The sequence below is a fragment of the Sander vitreus genome, chromosome 9 (assembly GCF_031162955.1).
Source record: "Sander vitreus isolate 19-12246 chromosome 9, sanVit1, whole genome shotgun sequence".
In the NCBI taxonomy this organism is placed as follows: domain Eukaryota; kingdom Metazoa; phylum Chordata; class Actinopteri; order Perciformes; family Percidae; genus Sander; species Sander vitreus.
In genome coordinates, this window is record NC_135863.1 from 22837243 (window position 1) to 22857906 (window position 20664).

The following is a 20664-nucleotide window of genomic DNA, read 5'->3' on the forward strand; positions in this document are numbered from 1 at the left end:
GCACCCAAACTGAGGTTGATGCTACAGAATGTAAAACACTCTTAGAAAAAGAATTTATTTATTCACAAGAAAACAAAAAGGCATTGCATTTGTAACTCCTTAAAATCCTGAAAATTCATAATGCCTTCCTCACTTTTCATTTACACACAAACATAACACTACGTATGTAGTCTCTATGCTACTTTTGATTGTACTTGTTATTTTCATATAAATGACACCGCTTTAAAAATCAGAAATCTACGAGAATCATCCACTGCAAAAGGAAAATAAAAGCGCTTTGACGACATCTATAGATCACAAATGGCAAAACCATTGTAACAGAATGCCTTTTTAGTGTAATTGCAAACATACAGAGTGACAAGGCAATCAACAGCCATTTCAAGTTGTGAATCTAGTGCAGTTTAACTTAAGACTCCAAAAGGTTGGACAGAAAGAAAAGACCTGCTTCTAAAGCGCTCTTCACTCTGAACTTCCACTGACACTAAAACAGCCTGAAAACATCCATGATTAAATATGTCGACTACAATGCTACAAGTAATTAAAATTCTCAAGTTACAATTGTCAGGTACTGTATGAAAGCTTAACCTGGATCTGACATTTGGATCAGAAGCTGGTGTTAATTCATTGTTAAAATTACAACTGTACAACTTCATAGACTTTATTTCTTACTAACAAATATGATTCAAGATATTCAGTGAATAATAAGGCCTGCCAGTTTTCATTTAGAGCATGCTGCCAGGGAGGAAGTCAAATCACACTCAAAAGTATAGAAAATACATGATGAATACACCAGTCCTGGATTTCTTGTGTAGGATTTGTTGTTACAGCACCTCAGAGGTTGATCACTTAATATGGTTTAGAAGGATTTTCACAGCTTTACATGATGGGCTGGTTCTATTTTAGTAAAAAGAAAATCATAGGTGACTAATGTTTGATGCTTAGAAAGCAGTTGGTGGCCAGCACCACATATAGCGGTCATTTTCTCAAAGACATCTGAAGCATGTTCGTCTCTTCCTCAGTCTGCAAGAGGACTACATTAGTACCCCCTCAACTGCATAGTGCGATGGTATAGTTCTCCATACATCAACAATCATCTGAAGTTAGTTGGCTTTAGCATTCAAGTAACCCTTTAAAAAAAGAAAATCACATTCATATATTACAGGCTCCAATTCTGAATAAAGGAATTCATTTACATTTATCTGATAACTGTTCAAGTACACAGCAAGACAGGAGGCTGAAAGCTAAATTGATTGTAGCAAGTATTTAGCCGAGTCTCCTGTTCGCCAAGCAAACCCACAGGGCCGTTAGGAAATATGCTCCAAGTCTACAGGTTGGGACAGTGTGCGCTACTTTAGCTAGTGAGCTGAACACAGGTTGTGGGTTTCGGTTGTCTAAAAATGTCAGCCTGTAACCAGTGTATTGTGGGACAGTATGCTATAGTTTCAGGTGGGTGACCTATACGGTTGCGTTTGATGAGTTAGTGCTCATTGATCCCAATGAGCTCATCCGTGACCCCTCCCTAAGCACCGAGAGCAGATGTGTTTAAGGTCACTTGAGTGCTCACATGGTGGGAGGGAGGGAGTGAGAGAGTATGCATCCCTTAACTGAATAAACGGGAGACATTTGACTCTATGACGAGGTCTACTTGGAGGTAGTGGCAGGCACGCTGATGGAAAGCGCCCGGCGTGGGGCGTTTGAGACTTGTCGCTGCTGGGACAAGAAGGACTGGCCGGGGGACAGCACGGAGGAGGTGCAGCCACCGAGACGGGATTCAATCGCCAGCTTCTGAAAGTTTAGACTCTGAGGGCGAAGAAAGACAAATTTGGAGGGTCAATAACATCATAAAAAGGCAGGATATACATCGGATAGTTTGATCCCGTTTTACCTTGTTATACCACGCAGTGACGATTAGCTTCTCCTCGTACTCTCTCAGTTTGGCCTGCTCACATTGACGCTACAGAGGCAAATCAAACAAACGTGAGTTATGTTTGAAAAACAGTCCTTTTTGAAAAAATACTGTATGTTCACTGTGAACGAGTGAAAAAGCAGATTTACTTCCAGGTTGAGAAACTGCTTGTCCCGATCTGCTAACTGGTTCCTCAGAGCCTGGATCTCAGCGGTGGCTGGATTTAGCTTTGGATCCAGCGCTCGGATAACCTACAAGCACAAAAGGAAGCGCAGTTCTGAAGTCAGATCAAACTACTGGACTTAACCTCGTGTTTTAAGGAATAACAAAACTAGAATAAAAAAAACTAAGAAGAGAAATTATATTATCTTAGCACTCACGTTGCGAGCTTTCTCCAGGTACATTTTGTACCTCTCTTCCATGGCCCTCATGTCATCATCCTTCTTCTTCAGAGCAGCCATCAACTCATCCAGCTTCAAGGCTTGGAGCCAATCAAGAAGTCATGAGGTTTCACTTCAGTCATATTGTGCTGCTGTGTGTTGATGCAGCGTTGCAGTAATGGTGTCATATTGGGGAAAATCAGACTTACAAGTTTGCGTGTTGTCAGGCTGCAGGTCCTCCAGCAGCTCTTTCTTCTTCATGATTTCGTCCTGAGCCTCGTTCAGCTGGACCCTGAGGAAGCAAATGTTTCTTTACCTCCCTCTACTGGACATTTCATTTTACATCTCTCGACTTTTATACAAGAATTGACACACAATTCACACTTACATGTGTGCGTCGAGTTTCCGCTTCAGGTTTGACTGGAAAGAAGACATTTTTAAATCTTTCACAAATACAGTACAAAGGTTACATTTGTTAAAATCGATTAATTGTGCACTGCAAAAAAACACATTTGAAAAAATTACCCCTAAATCAGCAGAGTTGGGTAGTAACGAGTTACATTTACTCTGTTACATTTACTTGAGTAAGTTTTTGAAAACAATTATACTTCTAGGAGTAGTATACTTATAGTATACTATACTTTTTACTTGAGTAGATTTGTGAAGAAGAAACGGTACTCTTACTCCGCTACATTAGGCTACAATGAGCTAGTTACTTTTCTTTTTACCTCTTTGGTATTCTACGCGTCATTGTTTCTATCCCCCCCGCGTACGCTTCATTTTAATGTTTAATTTTGACAAAGAGAGAGACTTCCACTAAAGGCTCTACCACGTGACTGTGTTTCACCAATCAAATGTAGTTGTGCAGTCTCATCACGTGACCAAACTCAATCTCAGCGGCGGGACGGGTTAGCTTTACATTCGTAGCAAAACAAAAATGTCAGAATCAACCGTCGGCAATGCAGACACAGACGAGGAGGAACACCCCTGGCCTCATATTGAAAGCATGTTTATCTTAGTAAAAGTGCGAAACAGCAGCTATATTATGCGGTATCTTCTGTGTCTACCAAAACAAACGGACATTTCAGCATTCAAAAACTCAACATCTAACTTGAGGAAACATGTAGCGGTAAGTTTCCTAAATTCTGGAGAAGCTGATCTGACTCACATGTTTTGGACGTGCTCTACACTTACAGTTTACTGGTCAACTATATTTGATACACTCTCTCAAGTATGTAACGTACAACTGAAACCAAGTGCTGAATTTGTTGTTATATTTGGTGCTCCAGCTGATGAATCGAATCTGACTCATACTCAGGCAACTAAATATTATTGCTTTTGCATCCTTATTGGCTCGCAGACGGGTGTTATTACAATGGAAATCTGCAAACCCACCTAAAGCGTCGCATTGGCTTCAGGATCTGATGTTATAACTACATTTGGAAAAGATTAAATATTCAATTAGACGCTCCCATACATTTTCATATGTCTGGCAACCCTTATTATCCTATTTCTCTGCCATAAATGTACTTCCTGGGAAGTAGTGGAATTTACATTGGTACCTTTTACACACACACCTCTGTATGACAAACTCGTGGTCTTTGATGCTTCGGCACAAGTGTTCCAGGTGTTTCTCCAGTTATTTACATTTGTACATATGTAGGGCTTGTGTTCATTGTTGTATCATTGTTACACTTTTGATTGTGGTGTCCAACTGTTTTTCCTCTCTCTTTTTAATTTTTTTTTTTAATCTCATTTTATTTTAATATTGTATCATTATTATTCATCATATTTTGTACTATTACTATTAATGAATATTATGTAAGGCAGACTGTTCTGGGTTGGTCAGGGAGGGATTGAAAATGTAAAAAATACAATCTCTGTACAAACAATAGCATTTGTCCTTGAAATAAAATAAATAAATAAAATATATATATATATATATATATATAATTTGATGTGATAAGTCTCTTTTAATGTCTTGATCTCCCTGTAGCCTCACCGATTTTTTTTTTTTATCCACAGAGGGTTCAGCCCAACAAACTGTCAAGTACACAGACTTATTAGAGAACCACAGAAAGCGCAAGTCCTCCTCTTCCAGTGTGTTACTTATGCTTATTTATTTATTGATTTTATTTTTTAAGTACTTGGATTTACCTGGATTAATTTAAGCTATTTTGTAATTAATTTTAATTTATTTTATTGATTGGATGAACTATAATTTGGCTAAAGATGTTTATATATTTCTTTTGTCTGTCTGATTGAATGCTTGTGTTAAATAAATCAGATGTTACTCAACAGTTACTCAGTACTTGAGTAGTTTTTTCACCAAGCACTTTTTTTACTCTTACTCAAGTAATTATTTGGATGACTACTTTTTACTTTTACTTGAGTCATATTATTCTGAGGTAACAGTACTTTTACTTGAGTACAATTTTTGGCTACTCTACCCACCTCTGCTGAAAAGTGAAAACATAATCTGATGTGATTTCCCTCCATAATGCCATGCCAGCGCAAAGTCTAAACAGTTTAATAAGATTAACTCTGAGGGACATTTTGTCTGTATGGGTGCCAGCGCTCCTGGCACACTCACATCATCAGGTTTGGCAGCCTGGCTCTGCAGAGCCTTCTGAAGGTCCTCCACCTGCTGCTGCAGCTCGCTGATCTGCTCTCGACTCAATCTGCAGATTGATCGCCATGACGAGAAAGGAATTTTAACAAAAAGGACACAATTTAGACAGAACACACTTTAGCACACAAAAGCATAACAGAGCTAAAAACAGCAAAGCAGCCAATGACTATGGAGAAAAATATCACGTCAACCTGTTGCTGATTTACGAACAAAGATTAACTCGGTTAACCTGTTCTCGGTGTCCAGTTCACTGCGCGTCTTATGTGCTTCCTCCAGCTGGGCCTGCAGTGTGGCGATCTTCTCCCTCTCACACTCCTCCTGCTGCACTCTCAGCATCTTGTTCTCATGCTGCAGCCTGATGAACCTATCTCTGACCAATCACGCACATAGAAAGTCAGTGTTCACACATCACACTGGAGCAGAAAGTGAACTAACTCTACACTGTCAGAAGCAGTGTCTATTACCTGAACTCAATGGGTATTAATTCAGCTGCCAGGTTGTCATGGCTAGGGCTGGCAGAAGGAAGAATGCCTACATGAAGAGCATGTGCGCTTTAGAATATCAACGTGACAAGTGGCAAAGCAGGGCAGATAAAAAGAAGTAACAATTCTATCAATCATTTATTTTTTAGACTTTTGTTTTCTGCTGCTTTTTGATTGAACTTATGTAAGATCACCTACTCTCTAAGACCAGTGAAGAGCAATTTATATGCAAAATTTTGTCAGATAAAAACTGCTGCTGTCAGATTTGACTATCCAGTCCCATACCTGCTTGGGAGAGCTGGTGCTGTTGAGCCTGAGTGCATCGCAGCTCCTCATTGATCTCCTTCAGAGAATCTCTCTCGATGATGGTCCTCTAATGGAGGGGAAGATATGTTAAAACAACAGTCCAAAAGTTAGGAAAGGATGTTACCACGGCGAGAGAGAGAAAGAATAATCCTAATGACGATTCTTCCTGACACATTTCAAAAGCCGCCTCACCTCTTTCTCCTTCATCAAAGTTTCGTGCTTTTCCTCTAATTTGGTCATCTCGTAGGCCAGGTTGTCTGCTCGCCGCGACTCCTCAGACAACTTCCTGTGTAACTCCTGGACCTGACAGGGTGAGAAAACGCACACAAACAAATAAAAGAAGACGTTGCACTTAAATAAAATCTGTACCATATGGATTAATAACATATGAACTCCCCCTTACTATCCAACCATGCTTTGCATAGAATGTACCTGTCTCTTGTATGTCTCAAGCTGTGCGCGGGCAGCGTTGGCCTTGCGCAGTTCTTCCTCCAAGCTGACAGTGTTGTGCATGTAAGTCATGTTGTTCTCCTCCAGCAGCTTCATTTGCCTCTTCAGATCACCTAGATTCTCCAGTTTACGTTTGTATGTATCCACTGAGGCCTCCAGCATCACCACCCGATCTGAGCAGTTCCTACAATATATGAATACAAAATAAATGCACAAAAATATCAATTGAAAAAGCTATCAATGAATAACTATGACTCCAACTGCAACCGGAAGAATTCTTGGTCTCTACTTGCACAGATGAGGGAGTTGTTTTTTTAGAGTAGTGATGATGATGTTTTCCCTGTTGCATTTTTTTGTGCTCATGCAAGATCACCTACTCTCTCAAGGCCAGTGGAGAGCAATTGATATGCAGATTTTTGTTCCAGCCAAACATAACAAGATAATTTTACTCACTAGCACACCGTGAAATCATAAGCTGACCTTTCCTCTCCACCTAAGTGGCTCAGGACTAACTGGCTATTTCTCATTCTGAAGCAACAATGATGCCTGTCTGTATGCTGCTCCCTGGCGTAAGAAAGTAGCAGTTCATGACATTGTTTAAAGAAAATACTTCGTCAGACCTGATCAACCTGTTTCCGCGCACTTGCCCACACACACACAAACCTCAGAACGTCCAGTTCATCTTTGAGGGCTCGAGACTCTTCTGCCAGGCTGGTGAGCTCGTCATTACGGTGCTGAACCTCGATCAGCTGCTTCTCCAACTCTTCACAGTGGATCCGGTAGTCATCCTTAGCAGCCTCCAGCCTAAAAGATGCAAATGCACACAATCATTCAGACTTTTACAACCATAATGAGGTTGCTGCGGTACATTTAAGCAGAACGTGACACACCTGAAGTTCTCCTCCTGCAGTGCGTCGAACTGTTGCTGCAACTGGCTGTGTTTCCTTCCTGACGGGGTGCTTGGGTCGTCGAATGTGTCCAGCTGATTGGCTCGGTCCGTTAGGACGTCATTCTCAGCCAATAAGCTGTTCCGTTCCTCTTGCAGAACAGCCACCTGTCCAGGTACAACAAGGTTTAAAGCCGCTCTCACAAGTGTTGCAATTTTAACAAAGTTAAGGGGAATTTAACATACAAACTAAACATATATATTTGTGTCAAGTCAGCAGGAAGAATCGGTGCTGTTAAATCTCTCTTTGGTCAATTATTTCATGCAAAGCAGCAGTCACATTTGAGCATCAAAAGACCCCCCCCTCCATTACAGATAACTATTTTCCTATTCCAGCTGTTACAGCAAACAGTGCAGAAGCAGAGCACAGACAAACTGCACTTTAAACAAACATGTTAATACATGGTTAGTTAATTTGACTTCTCACCCATCACTTCTCTGATGTGAACTTTTTAAATCACCAGACATGGGACTATTAGTTGAGATTGACCTGCCATTGTTTAAATGTCCTATTAAATGAATTATTTGCCCAGCCTATCTTTAACTCCACTGTCTTATTCTATTTTAAGTCTGCCACAGAACAAGATGCATTACAAAACAATGTGACATTGCTTTTACCAAAAGAATTTGACAAAATGGTTATTATGACTACAAAACTGTGAATTACTGGAACAATACCACAACATATTAAAACACACACTGCGTGACTCGTCTTGGACAGAGTCCTGATTGAGCCATCTGTTAGCTGAGTTAGAGTTAACATTCGAGCAGCTGGTTTAGAAGGGTTTAGTTTTGCCGAATGGTCGGCCACGTTGGACTTACCTTGCCGTGGCGAGAGAGGAGCAAGACTGGGGACAGAACAAATCAATCTGTCGAGAGTCCAGTTAAACAGTTGGTCAGTGCCTGTGCTACATCTAGTCTGCCTGCACAGTACTGAGTGAGGCCTAGCTGTGGCACAGCATGGGCTGGTTGCCACAGTGGGACCAGCAGAGCCCAGACTCTAAGCCCACAGTCCTTCTGCCACAGCAGCTCCAGACAATGGACCCAAGCTTTACAGCGAATTACACAACTCCTGTTTATACTGTACCACAGTCATGCGTGTGTGTGTGTGTGTGTGTGTGTGTGTGTGTGTGTGTGTGTGTACATGGAGATCTGAATATCGGCAAAACTACAGAAAGCACAGAAGCTAGACAGCTGAGTCATATTAATGTATATTTTTCGTGTGTGTCTAAGCTTTGTATTCACCTGTATGTCCAGCTCTTGACAGCGTTGGGCTAACACTTCCTTCTCTGCTAGAAGTTCAGTGAGTTCCTCTAGGGCTTTTTTCAACTGGACACATGAAGGAAAAGCAGAATTAACTCACACATACATTCACATACCTTTATACCTTATTACCCTACCAGAGGTCTAAGGCTTTCAAACTCTCCTATAACCGTCACGTCCTCTTCATGGATCGCCACGTTTCATTTTTATCCATTGTCAAGCCTGTTACACAGGACTCATCTCTGCACTGTGGTCAAACAGATCCAGAAGAATAAACTCCTAAGTGATGAGCTGCTCGAGGTTGGAGTGACTCCTTTGAAATGCTAATGTTAACTTTAGCTGTGATGCTAACTGTCTATTTTGATCATCAGTTAAATTTTTCAGTCATTTGCTGTCTGCCTCTCAAATAGAGCAGGTGAAAATCGACTTGCCTTTCTTCATTTCATATCCTAATAAATTGAACCCCTTTAGGCTTTTTGACTGTTGGTGAGACAACCTAAGCTATTTTAAATATTATGATGATATACAGACAAAATACTTAAAGACTTATTATGCTTTTCTGAATTTTCTGTCATATCTAGAATGTTAAAATGTCAGATGTTCATGTTTAAATTTGGCCAAAGCTTTAAATGATGTGGTAAACGGATTAAAAAGAAAGCCCTGTGGGTCCAAACTTTTGGATTTCCAGCTGTCCCGAACAGTTTTTTCTACTCTCAGCTCTGTATCATGTCATACCGAGACGGTTTTCTATTTATGGTGATCTGCTCCAGGCAGGCACACTACTGCAGTGTTTACCAATGTTGCCACTTGCTAACGCCAGAGAAGGCTGTAATCTTGGCTGCCAATGTTGTTAATTTCTCCCCAAATTTTGGATCACATTCCTGCTGGATAATATCCGGTTGTGTAGTTTTTGGTTTAGAAGCCTTTATCTTTTTTGACGGTTGAAAATGTTCCCAGTTGTGAATCTCGGTGGTAAGAACACTAACCTGCTGTTCCAAGTCCCCTGACAGTTCTGCTCCAAACGGGGCCATGATCTCTTTACTCATGAGCTGAAGGGGAAAAATGTCACTGGGTTAATGGATCACACAGACTCACTGGAATAGCTGCAAAGCCTCAACCTATTTTACCCGAACACAAGCATACCCTCTTCCCTCCCTCAACAACTACTGCTGTTGAAGTCCCTTTAAGACACTTAAGCTTGAGTAACTCAAAAATGTACAACTGCTCAGCCAAACTTTTCTGGATATCTTTTACATGTCTAATCTGAGTGAGGGAGACACTTGGTACTAAGATGGACTGACCTCCTGGATGGCTGTCATGACAACATGCTGCACAGACTCCTCCAAGGTCATGATGATCTGAATGTATTCTGTCGATAGAATGAGAGAGATTCATAAACTACACACATTGACTACATTGTTTATTATTTTTCAGCACTTGTGTCCCACTTCAAAATGTAACACTGCTGCCATTGATTTCCCAGCCAGGCTGCCCGATGGGCTCTGCCTTTGTCAGAGGCTTGGCAGGGCAATAATTAAACATTGTTTAGCCAACAGGCCTTCACCGAATAGGATTCGGATGGAACAGTTCCCTTTCTATCTACTCTGTACAGCACCTATATGCTGTAGTTATCCGTTTGTGTCTAATTTGTGTACACAAATTGTGTGCAACACAGAAGCAGCCACATACCTTGTTTACGCTCACATCTGACAGCACAGCCCAATACGAGCTGCAGCAGCCTCCCCAGCTCCACGGAGTGTGAATGCTCTGCCACCAGAGACAGATCTGGCAAGGGGAAGTCTGAGATTTCCTGGGCTAAGACCTGATGGTACAGAGACAGGTAACAGTAAGTGAACTGCACCGATTGTAAAAGTTCAACCTGTAAACACCTATGTAGGCAGAGTTTTGTCTCACATACAGCAGGTGTTTCTCCCAATCATCCAATAACTGTGACAAACACAAGGAGGCTATTGTGTACATGACCACAACCTACCTCATTATAATAATCAATCACCATCTGAAGGATCTTCTTCAGGTTGTTCATCTGAGATCACACACAAGATTATAAAATGTTATGAACTTAGTTTACAGTCAAAGCGGGGACCAAGGGGACACACTCACAACAGAGATGTACTTCAAACATTAACTTACGCTCATGCCATGACAAAATCAAGACTTTTCAAATGTACACAAGTGAAAATATCTTTGTCTTTTTCACACCAGACATTTTGAATAAAATGGCAAAATGGAATTGCCGCCATTTGTGTTAGTATTTACACCTGTGCGTTTCATACTGTGGCATGTCAAAATGGCTTATGTGAAAGAGGTCTTTTGGGAGGGGACGGCAACAGGGAAAAGACAGTCACAGCCAAACAGAGGGGGAGAGAATGGCATGCATTTTCTTTCTAAACCACCGAAACATTACATATACCCGACATATTTGGACCAACATACATGTACACATTTCACCAGAGGAGTCAGAGCGTGGGGTCAGAGTGCAGGCTAAGCCAGGAGCAACACCCCTGGGACAGGCAGGAGGTCAGTGTTAAGGACTGTTTGGCAGGGTTGAAGCAAACTTGGCTTTAGCACACTTGGGGGGGGGGGGGGGAGGGGGGGGTTCAGCAAAACATGAAGAGAAAAGTCAGAGAGGACAGATTGGGGTTGGGGAAGACACCAATGCTCTGTACCTTCAGTCTCCAGTTATCCTCAACATCTGTTTTGATACGACCCAGCCATTCATCAGTGAACCACGCTGGGTCTCTGCCGAGGGGAACAACACTTCATCTACACATCACTTCTCAATCAATTGTGTGCCGTTCAATGTCAAATTCTTCTAGATATTATTGAGTGTTGCGGTTTGCTTTCTCTCATCCTTCTTTTACGTACGCTAATGACGTTTTAATAATTTCTAGAAAACAGGAGCATTCTTTTATTCAGCTCAGCTCTGTGTTGCACATGTAGGTGGAGAGTAACAGTGATAGCAAAAGCAACTCAAAAGTAGTTTTAATTTGGAAAGTCTCACCACTGTCACTTATAACACAACATGCCTTTCTTTCTACCATAGCTGTATCCCCAAAGTAGCCAAAAGTTAGGGTAGAGCTGGACTTACAGTATTTCTTATATTCCTCTGTGTGTGTGTGTGTGTGTGTGTGTGTGTGTGTGTGTGTGTGTGTGTGTGTGTGTGTGTGTATGTGTGTGTGCGCTCACATTTGATGCAGTGCTTGTGATATTGCCGCTCCAGTGGTCAGCTCCTCCACTGTTCTGCAGGGTGCAGGAGTGTTGAAGGTCTGCAGCTGAGAGGCACAAAACACAACATCATCATCATCATCATCATCATCATCAGGTCTGGCCAACAATCCATGGAGAGTACAGGGAACAAAACATTGTTAGGGAGGTGGTGATATGCTGAAGCACACTGCAATATCCGAGCTATCAGTGGAGAGATTCTTCACAACACCGCAGATGTGCTGAGTTGTTGTACCTCACATCCAAACCACTAAGATGGAAGAATAATTAAAAGGAGAGAGGTGAAGATATGAATAATTCAAGTAGCAGCCAGTGTGTAAGGGGAATTGTTCTTGGCTAACATCCTGTTTCTCAAACAAGATCTGTACAACTGTGTCGCCCTGTACACAACTTTACGGTTTCTGGTGAATACCAAACCCATCTAAAAGCTACCAGTTTGAGATTCACTCCCATTAACCACTGAAAGTTTTAGTCCAAAATGAGACAACATGAAAATATTGACAGCTAGCATTAAAACAAAGTCCACTCTTTGGGGACAACTTTGGAAGTTATGTGTCTGATGTCCAGTGGTGGAATGTAACCAAGTACATTTACTCAAATACAATTTTGAGGTACTTGGATATTTCCATTTCATGCTACTTTTTACTTCTACTACTACATTTTGAAGGTAGATATTGTAATTGTTACTCCTCTACCACATTTATTAAACCGTTTTAGTTACTTTTGAGATTCAAAAATACTACTACTAATAATAATAATAATACAAAATATACATTAATAACTTTTTGATTCATTATTTATTAAGCTATTCAGTAGTATAGAACGTGGCTGAAACCAGCACCACCTTCACCAGCTGCAACATTAGTGATGCTTACACATGAATGTAGAACTAATTATAATCCAGTAATATATTTCTGTCTGATATTGAGCCATTTTGCATAACTTACTTACTTACTTACTGTTGATACTTTACGTAAATGTTTAAGCTGAGAATTGTACTTTTATTTAGGTAAGATTTTAAATGCAGGAGTTGTAACAGAGCATTTTTTACAAAGTGGAATTGCTTTTCTTTTCCTTAAATAAAAAACGTGAATACTTCTTTGACCACTGCTGGGACCTTTATGGTCCCTTTTTTTTTTGTTGTTGCATAAAACCTAGGCTAGTTTAATCTAACCTCTTACTTAGTTGTAAGACAGCAACACTGATGTTCAACAGGATAACTGATGTGGCCTAGATGTAGTCGCAGGATTTAGATGTCAGATGAAACTGGCACGAGAACTAATTAGCCTATTAACCTAAGACAAACCGTGGATTCACATCAGGAAGAGGAACAGGTGCAGCAACGCTAGCTAAATTATGGCACTTAACTATTGTTGGGGTTAGCTACATTTTTATCATTTATAAGGTTAACAAAATAGCGACATTCCACAAATATCTCCTGTTTATCTAATTGGAATGGCTAGTAGGCTACTATAGTAGTACAGCTAAGTATACTACTTACTACTACTTCTATCCGGCAAGGTAACTAACGTAAGGACATTGTTATCTTTGTGACTTTAACGGGTAACTTTATGTTTATTAGCCTGCATTCCCAACTCCATGCTGCTCACTTAGCTAAAACCGGTGGACTGACACTGTTGCTGCAGAGACTCTGCCTATGAAATGAATAACAGCTGCAGTTTTTCGTAATACCGATGTGCGGTTAGTAGCTAACTCACGACCATCTGCTCTCGTTCATATTTGCCTGATTTTCTCTTGGCTGGTTAGTGTTTTCGCTGACACCCCCACCACCTACGAACAGGTAAACCAAATCGCTTCCTCCATGGTTTCCTTGTATCAGGCGACACACTCCCATAACGCTAAAATAAAACAAATAATAATAAAAACTCACCCATATTACGAGGCTCTCGGTCAGTATCGTGTTATTGTCGTCCATTTGTTCTTTTTTTTAGCTCAAAACTGAAGTATTTTCCTCCACCTGTCAGCAAAGACCTTCCGCTCCTTTCCTCTGCATTTGACCTCACCTGCTGCAAAGAGAGGTAGCTCTCTAACGACAATTGCGTATACTAGAGAGCCACGACGGCTGTTCCGCCATAAAATAACGTAAGATGTACGCGAAATCGCGAATGGCGCAGCTTCTTGGCGTTTACTCACTTGCAGGCTCGAGTTGAGAAGAAATGAGGGAGATACAAGCCGTATCCAATCAGTATTGAGACCTCTGACGATTGACAGCTGGTAAACCGCGCTGTAGCCAATCAGTTAGCGTTATGTGTGATAAACATACGCCCCTATTATCTGGCCAAAATCAAAACATGTATGTTCTGTGTAATTTTCAAGTGCTTCCCCTTGTTATTGATGGATATGTAATGTTGAGGAAATCCAATAAAACGCTATGGAACAAATGTGTATGATTTAATCGGATTTCATGAAAAGAGACTATTTTGGTAGTTTACAGCATTCAATCTGCTCTCAAATAGCTCAATAGGACTTGTCTCCCCAGTGAGGTTGTCATCCCACATTCAGTCAACAAAGTCATGATAGGCCAACTGTACATATAGAGAAAGATATACATATAGTATGGAAACCAAAATCATATAAATAAATGTGAGGCTACTTAGTTGTGCAAAAACAAAATGCAAACATGATAAACACCCCAAACAGTTACATATACAGCAAACATCAAATTAACAATTTCAAGAAAATTAGTTTTGCTCACAGTACTTGTACTACTTATAAAAAAAATATATTCATTTAATAATTTGTTCTGCCAACAACACACGTGATAGCACTTGCTCGACCAACATTAAATCTTAATTGCAGTTTGTTTCATGTTGGACTTTCTGGCCTACTGTAAAAGACTACATAACCTCAGACGTCACCCTAATACCAACAGTAAATAATAATTCTGCACAGCCAGTTTTGCCGGTATTGCTTGGAGTTGGAGTTGAATACAAATGGAATGTTAATCCATTTTAGCCCTTATTTTATAGGCTATATTAACTAGAAATAATAAAAAGTATGTTCTGTAATCACCCTAAAAGCTTGGCAGCATGCCAATCATTCTCTGAATCATTTCTCATAATATGCAATAAATCTTCTTACAGGATCCACTTTATCTCACATGAGGGTGTGTGTTATTATAATTCAAAGGCTACAGTGTGTTATAAATACTGACTGCTTTTAGTCACTCCAAGATAACTGATCTCACGTGTGTCACATGCTCTCTGAGCCACAATATGGAAAACTCCAAACAAAGCTTGTAGAAGAAGATCATACATATGGCCTTATTACATACCTATCGAATTTGGCTGAATTTAACACCAGGCATTCTTACATCACTCTTTAGGGCAAACAGCTAAGTGATCATGCTGATATGTCACACAACCCTAAAATCAGGGTGTGTGTATGGGGTGGGACTGGACTTTACCCATGTGGCCTGCAGGGGCATCCTCTGGGCTGTATTTAACTGTCAGTAGGTGAGCACCTCTGTTTGTTCTCTCTTGATCACTGAGACCCTGACCCTCACTGACTGATGGCGGCTATTTTTAAATGACCTGGATCCCCCCCCCCCCCCCTCCCTCCCTCTTTAGCTCCTCTTGGAAGTGGGCCTGTGTAAATATTTGACATGGTGAGTTATGTGAAAATTATCACATCTTCACTTACTGTCAGATACAGGAAAAGAGTTTTTTTAATCGAAGCACATTGATTTTTGTTGTTTTATTTGCTACTTTATTGCTGCACTTTTACTTTAAATTAATATTGAAAGAATAGCACAGTATGATATTAGCTAAGAAATTGCAGAATACAGAAATCTACCTTTATACCACAGTGGATCTATGCAAGTCCTCCTTTTTGTTGCCGGGTTGATTATCTTATGCTGAGGTGCCTCTCCATGACCCTTAGTGTAGAACTGTGTTAATGTCAGGGTCAGGGAAATACACATGCATTTCACAACCAATAGTTTATGGTAAGAGTGGAATTATGCAAAGCGGGGCTGTTGGCAGAGTAAATTGTGGGTAAATGATTGGCGAGGTCAGATCTAACCTACTTAAACACAGCATGGCTTTGATCTGGTGGCAAGTCAAATAACCAAATAGTTTGCCTCTGATCAGAATGAAGGAGGTGGCTTTTCTTTTTCATTCTTTTTTAGATGCAATGATGTGAATACGTAAACAAGTAAATTGATGATCACAGTCTATTGTTATTTTCACAAGTGTTCTTTTGGAGTAGCACGACTGTGTACAAACCACTGCTTTATTGATCTGACTGCATTACTGCTCCCTTAAACCAGGAAGACTCAGAGATCAGCTGACAGTGGAGGGTGTAGTTGATCATTGACAGACAACTCCAATTTATTTTGTACAGTGATGCTGCCAGGCAATACTTCACTTCCTTCTAGGCCACCGTGACTACATGTCAGCTGCTGTTTCTAGCTCTATCTAACTATGCACCCCTACCACAGCTCTCAGTCCAGGTGAGTCTCGTTACACGTTTGGCCGATTTGAAGGGTTTGTGTCAGTTGTGGGGTTGTATACTGGAACTGTACTTCTTATATAGTTTAAGTTTTAGGTTTACGGAAATGTCCATCTGATCTTTAATCCACTAGACTCGAAACAGTGTAATATGACATATTGAATTGTTTTTAGATCAGTGTTTAAGAGCTCCAAAAAATATGAAACTAACAAGTTTTAGACCAAAGCAAACCATAAAAAAGAAACATGTTTGATCATGTGACGTGTACGCATGTATGATACATTAATGACAAGTATTATTGATCTGCTTATCTGTTTCAATAACTGCTTTCATAAACTGATAACTGTAATCACTGTGAATGTTATCTGATGACAAAAGACAGATTGTGATGCTAAGGTTGTTTAAGTTGCAGCCTGGGTTTTATATTACTATTTACATTATTTCTTACGATGACAGTTTTAACGTTTCATCAAAAATATTATTATTTTTTACAAATGAATGCATGGTCCGCTTTGGAATCCTTTGGGCAAATGACAGTCCTTGTTGATGTAACATAGCATCTAATCTGTCTATATCAGAGCCTCAGCATCTGTCATCCCCAAATAGAAAAGAGCTGAGTGCAATGTACCTTATCTCACAAATCGTTGTGTTTGTGTCAGTATCTCCTCACTAGCAGATATGCAGTATTTACGGCGCGTTTATCATTGTCGCCATGTTGCGTCACGTTGCAGACTGGACCATCTCCACTCTGAAGGTCCAGTTGGTCATGGCTACCTCGGGTCATCCACATCTCTGCTGCTGTGCGGGCCCGAGCATTCAGCATCAACGTTAATGAGCCTCTACAAGGTGACACTGTAGTTTACTCCTCACTTGCTCGCTCACTCACTCACTCACTCACTCTCACACACACACACACACACACACACACACACACACACACACACACACACACACACACACACACACACACACACACACACACACACACACACACACACACACACACAGTAGGCACACAAGTGAAGCTGGTGTTTTGCAGGTTCTTCAGTCTTGAGTTGTTGTTATTTCTGTATTTGTCTTTTTCTATGTCTGAGATTTGTCAACAAAACGACAACAGGACAAACACACCGGCAGTAAATATTATGTAAGGCACTCCTGTGTGATGATTATTATTTATTTTATTAGGGTCACAGTCTGGTGGAGAGAGTTGCTGCCACACCAATGATAATAATCTCACTGTTTACATGTCTTATTCCAGCATTGGCCAAATCAGAAGTCCCCTGGCATGTATTATACTGTAATAGCTACACAATGTAGCTATTATAATTATTTGAACTTCTATGAAAGACAGTATCAGGAATTCTAAATGTTAAACTCTTTTTCTGCCTCATATTTCCTTCTTCCTCCTTTTTTCCATTTTTCCTATTTCCTTCTTCCGGTTTCCCACCTCTCGTCTCCTAACTTTTGTCTCTCTGTGCTTCTCTTCTCTTCTCTTTAGGAATCTACACAGTCATGTCCATCCACAAGCCGAGACTGGCATTGTCCAGTCTGCTTGCAGACGGCCAGCTTCCCAGTCCAGACGAACTGCGGCCATTTGTTCTGTGGTACGAGATTCAACACACGCTCAAAACACCCAGGCTGACACACAAGTATCAGAGCAGACACAATTAGTTTTTCCATTCATGTATTAGTTTACTCCTTCATCTATGAGACTGGAATTAATTCATTGTTCATTCACTCTCACACTTGCTCACCTGTTGCATCATGTATTTATGTTGTTTTGTTCGTTGGCTGATCAGTGTAAAATCAGTGTGTCTGGAACGTGGAGGCCTGTCTGTTTGGCCTTCAATAATTAACTGTTGCCATGGTTTTCCAACTCTGCCTCTCTCACTTGACAGCTGTACTCAAAGCATTCTTCTTCAGCAAACACAAACACAATCAATAGTTCACAGTTGTGCAGAGGTGAACCTCAAATGCAATTCAAACCATTAAGTTCAAATTCACATCTGATCGTTTTACATCATCATCACATTGTATTGAGTTGGGTTAACTTATTAGATAGTCCAATCTTTCTACTGCACCTGACACCAACATATTAGCAGCTTTATATTTAACTAACTAACTACAACAGTAATAGCAGTTACCTTATGTAGCCTAAGTCACTCCTAATTTTTTCAACAAAGGAGCAAAATGTGCTCCTTGGGAAAAATATATGGTTATGCCGTGTTCATACTAAGCAAAGGAACTGGACATTGTGGTCAATTGTAGTCAGATGCGAAAGCCCCCTTCCCTTACTGCATTATATTCCATTAAATCTAAATTTTAAAATTGTTACCTGCATTTCATACGTGTCGCCCATGTTATCTTCACTGACTAGCAAGGGAGGACCCACCCACTTTCTTTTTGCTTCCGACGCCCATGTGTAGACACCTAAAACAGTGGGCGCTGTACCTGCCCCCACTTACCTGTGTCTTACCCAGAGCCTTTTCAACCCTTGACCACCCAAACACTTCTGTCTGTTATTATTAACAGTGGCAAATAAATTATGCTAGAATGATGCATTATGCCGTGGAGGAAGACGTATGCAGATCCTTTTGTAAAAGTAGTAATACCACACTGTAAAAATACTTTGTTACAAGTAAAAGTCCTGCATTGAATGTAAGTATCATCAGGTAAATTTAAAGTAAAAGTACTCAATGCAGAAAAATCCTCACATTTTAGAAACTGGAAACAATCAAAACAGTTCTGTCAATCAACTAAGTGTTTAATCGGCTAATCATTTCAGTTGGACTTGTAGGCCTATACAGTATATATCGTTGGGTAGTTTTATTTATGTGTTTTGTGTGTGAACATCTTAATTTTTAAAGTAACTAGTAACTAAAGCTGTCAGATTAATGTAGTGGAGTAAAAAGTACAATATTTCTCTCTGAAATGTAGTGGCGTAGAAGTAGAAAGTGACATGAAAAGAAAAGACTCAAGTAAAGTACAAGTACCTCAAATTTGTACTTAAGTTCAGTACTTGAATAAATGTACTCAGTTACATTTCACCACTGGCATTACGGTATAAACTGTTGAATGTCAGAAAGTATTGGTTCATGTGTTTGATTCTGCAGCTCCCTGTCTGATCGCCTACTGGAGACATGGGTCCTGGTTGGATGCAATCAGCTGCCCTCTCTGCAGACAGAAGGTACCGTATGCATGATCCCATCAAAGCACAGTCTGAACAGTCAGTTCAGAATGAGCGTGAACATGGGATAACACGTTTCTGATTTTCAAGGTCAGCGTGATGTGCAACCTATTTAACGAGAGTCGGTCAGACCGCCAGTCAAAGGAAGTCCTTGGGGAAATCACAGACTACAACAAACGTTATTCTGGAGCCCCGCGAAGGGTCAGTACTCTATTTAACCTTATTAGAAAACTATTCTTAAAGTCTTTCCACAGTAGTTTTTCCTTATTCTCCACCCTTCACCTGTGTCTGCAATGTATCAGGTGGTGCAACTTTCTCTTACAGCCTTGAATGTAACATCAGATCGTGGAGAATATGAGAATTTCTCCACCGTTTCCTGTGTTAATAGGTTTAGTAACAGGAATACCACTTATGCAACCTCAAGGATTTATTGCCCTATACAACTAGTGCCAGACAATGGAGGTGTCTGGTTAACACACCTCCCATTGACACACACCTAGTTGCATTTCATTTGAAATACTGATTTCCCACATGAATCTCCTTCACATACTCTTTTGTAAAAAATAAATAATAAACGAATAAAGTGATGGGGCTGTTTACTAAAAGGTGGTGTTAAAAGTTCCTGAAATTCAAAGTATGGCAGTTGAATTTTGAGTTTAAATAGATGTCGATTAACTTTTTTCACACACTTTCAAGTCACTCTGTTTACTACAACTAAATACAGGAACTTATAAAAGGTAATATAGAGTGACAGTATATATGTGCTGTTGTCTACAACATTCAGATTCTCCCTACCTATTATCATGTACTGTATTATCGTACATCATGTTTGAATGTTCATATCCAGAACCATTTCATGTTTTCCTCTCTGACCTGTCTGCTCTTCTGCATACTGACCCCTCCAGGTAACAGACTACCTATGTGACACGCCCCTTCTCCTGCAGTTACTGGCCCGCGGCCTGGGCACCATGAGAGGACTCGTGTGGTTGTTTTTCTTCAGGGTGGCCCTGTGCTGTGTGGGGACCGTGCTGTCCATCTCCTACCCTCCTCTGGACACTGCCTCCTCATCAGCAAATCTGCTGGAAACGGACGCCTCCCTGTGTGGACTGCTGGGGGTCCTAGATGACCTGGTGGTGGTCATCCTGCTCCTTATCTGCATTATCAACATCAACCAGCAAATGGCGCCAGAGAGCGGAGGACACTCTGCAAATGCTACAACCTCACAAGGAGTATTGGGGAATTCACTGTAGACAGATGCTGCTGGAGTGTAAGTACAAGCTGTTTGACATGGCCTTTCATTGGATTTCTTCCTTTTGGCTTTAGCTAATTGGATTAGTAGATGCAAGAATATTGACAGACGCACAGTGTGTAACAGCCACGATGTTAGATGGCG

The 20664-nt window shown here is 40.6% G+C and overlaps 2 protein-coding genes across 3 annotated transcripts; one reads left to right on the forward strand and one right to left on the reverse strand.

Moving 5' to 3' along the window:
• Positions 1 to 41: 41 nt before the first annotated feature.
• On the reverse strand, positions 42 to 13728 carry hook1 (hook microtubule-tethering protein 1). Of its 2 annotated transcripts, none has more exons than XM_078259367.1 (22): positions 13503 to 13728; positions 11573 to 11658; positions 11053 to 11125; positions 10359 to 10409; positions 10055 to 10187; positions 9667 to 9734; positions 9352 to 9414; positions 8348 to 8431; positions 7047 to 7210; positions 6820 to 6960; positions 6139 to 6340; positions 5899 to 6009; positions 5686 to 5773; positions 5383 to 5449; positions 5148 to 5282; positions 4880 to 4967; positions 2675 to 2706; positions 2496 to 2578; positions 2287 to 2387; positions 2056 to 2157; positions 1886 to 1954; positions 42 to 1800 (listed from the first exon to the last, which is right to left on the reverse strand). In XM_078259367.1, the coding sequence occupies exons 1-22, from the start codon at positions 13545 to 13547 to the stop codon at positions 1642 to 1644; spliced, it is 2145 nt and encodes a 714-aa protein (XP_078115493.1). In that variant the 5' UTR covers positions 13548 to 13728; the 3' UTR covers positions 42 to 1641. The 2 variants fall into 2 exon arrangements, with proteins under 2 accessions (XP_078115493.1, XP_078115492.1); XM_078259366.1 differs by having other exon boundaries at positions 5148 to 5288; positions 13503 to 13727.
• Positions 13729 to 16056: 2328 nt separating this feature from the next.
• Positions 16057 to 20521, forward strand: LOC144523652 (E3 ubiquitin-protein ligase RNF170). Its single transcript, XM_078259371.1, has 7 exons — positions 16057 to 16085; positions 16816 to 16930; positions 17202 to 17228; positions 17583 to 17688; positions 19198 to 19271; positions 19362 to 19472; positions 20177 to 20521. The coding sequence occupies exons 1-7, from the start codon at positions 16057 to 16059 to the stop codon at positions 20519 to 20521; spliced, it is 807 nt and encodes a 268-aa protein (XP_078115497.1).
• Positions 20522 to 20664: the final 143 nt, after the last annotated feature.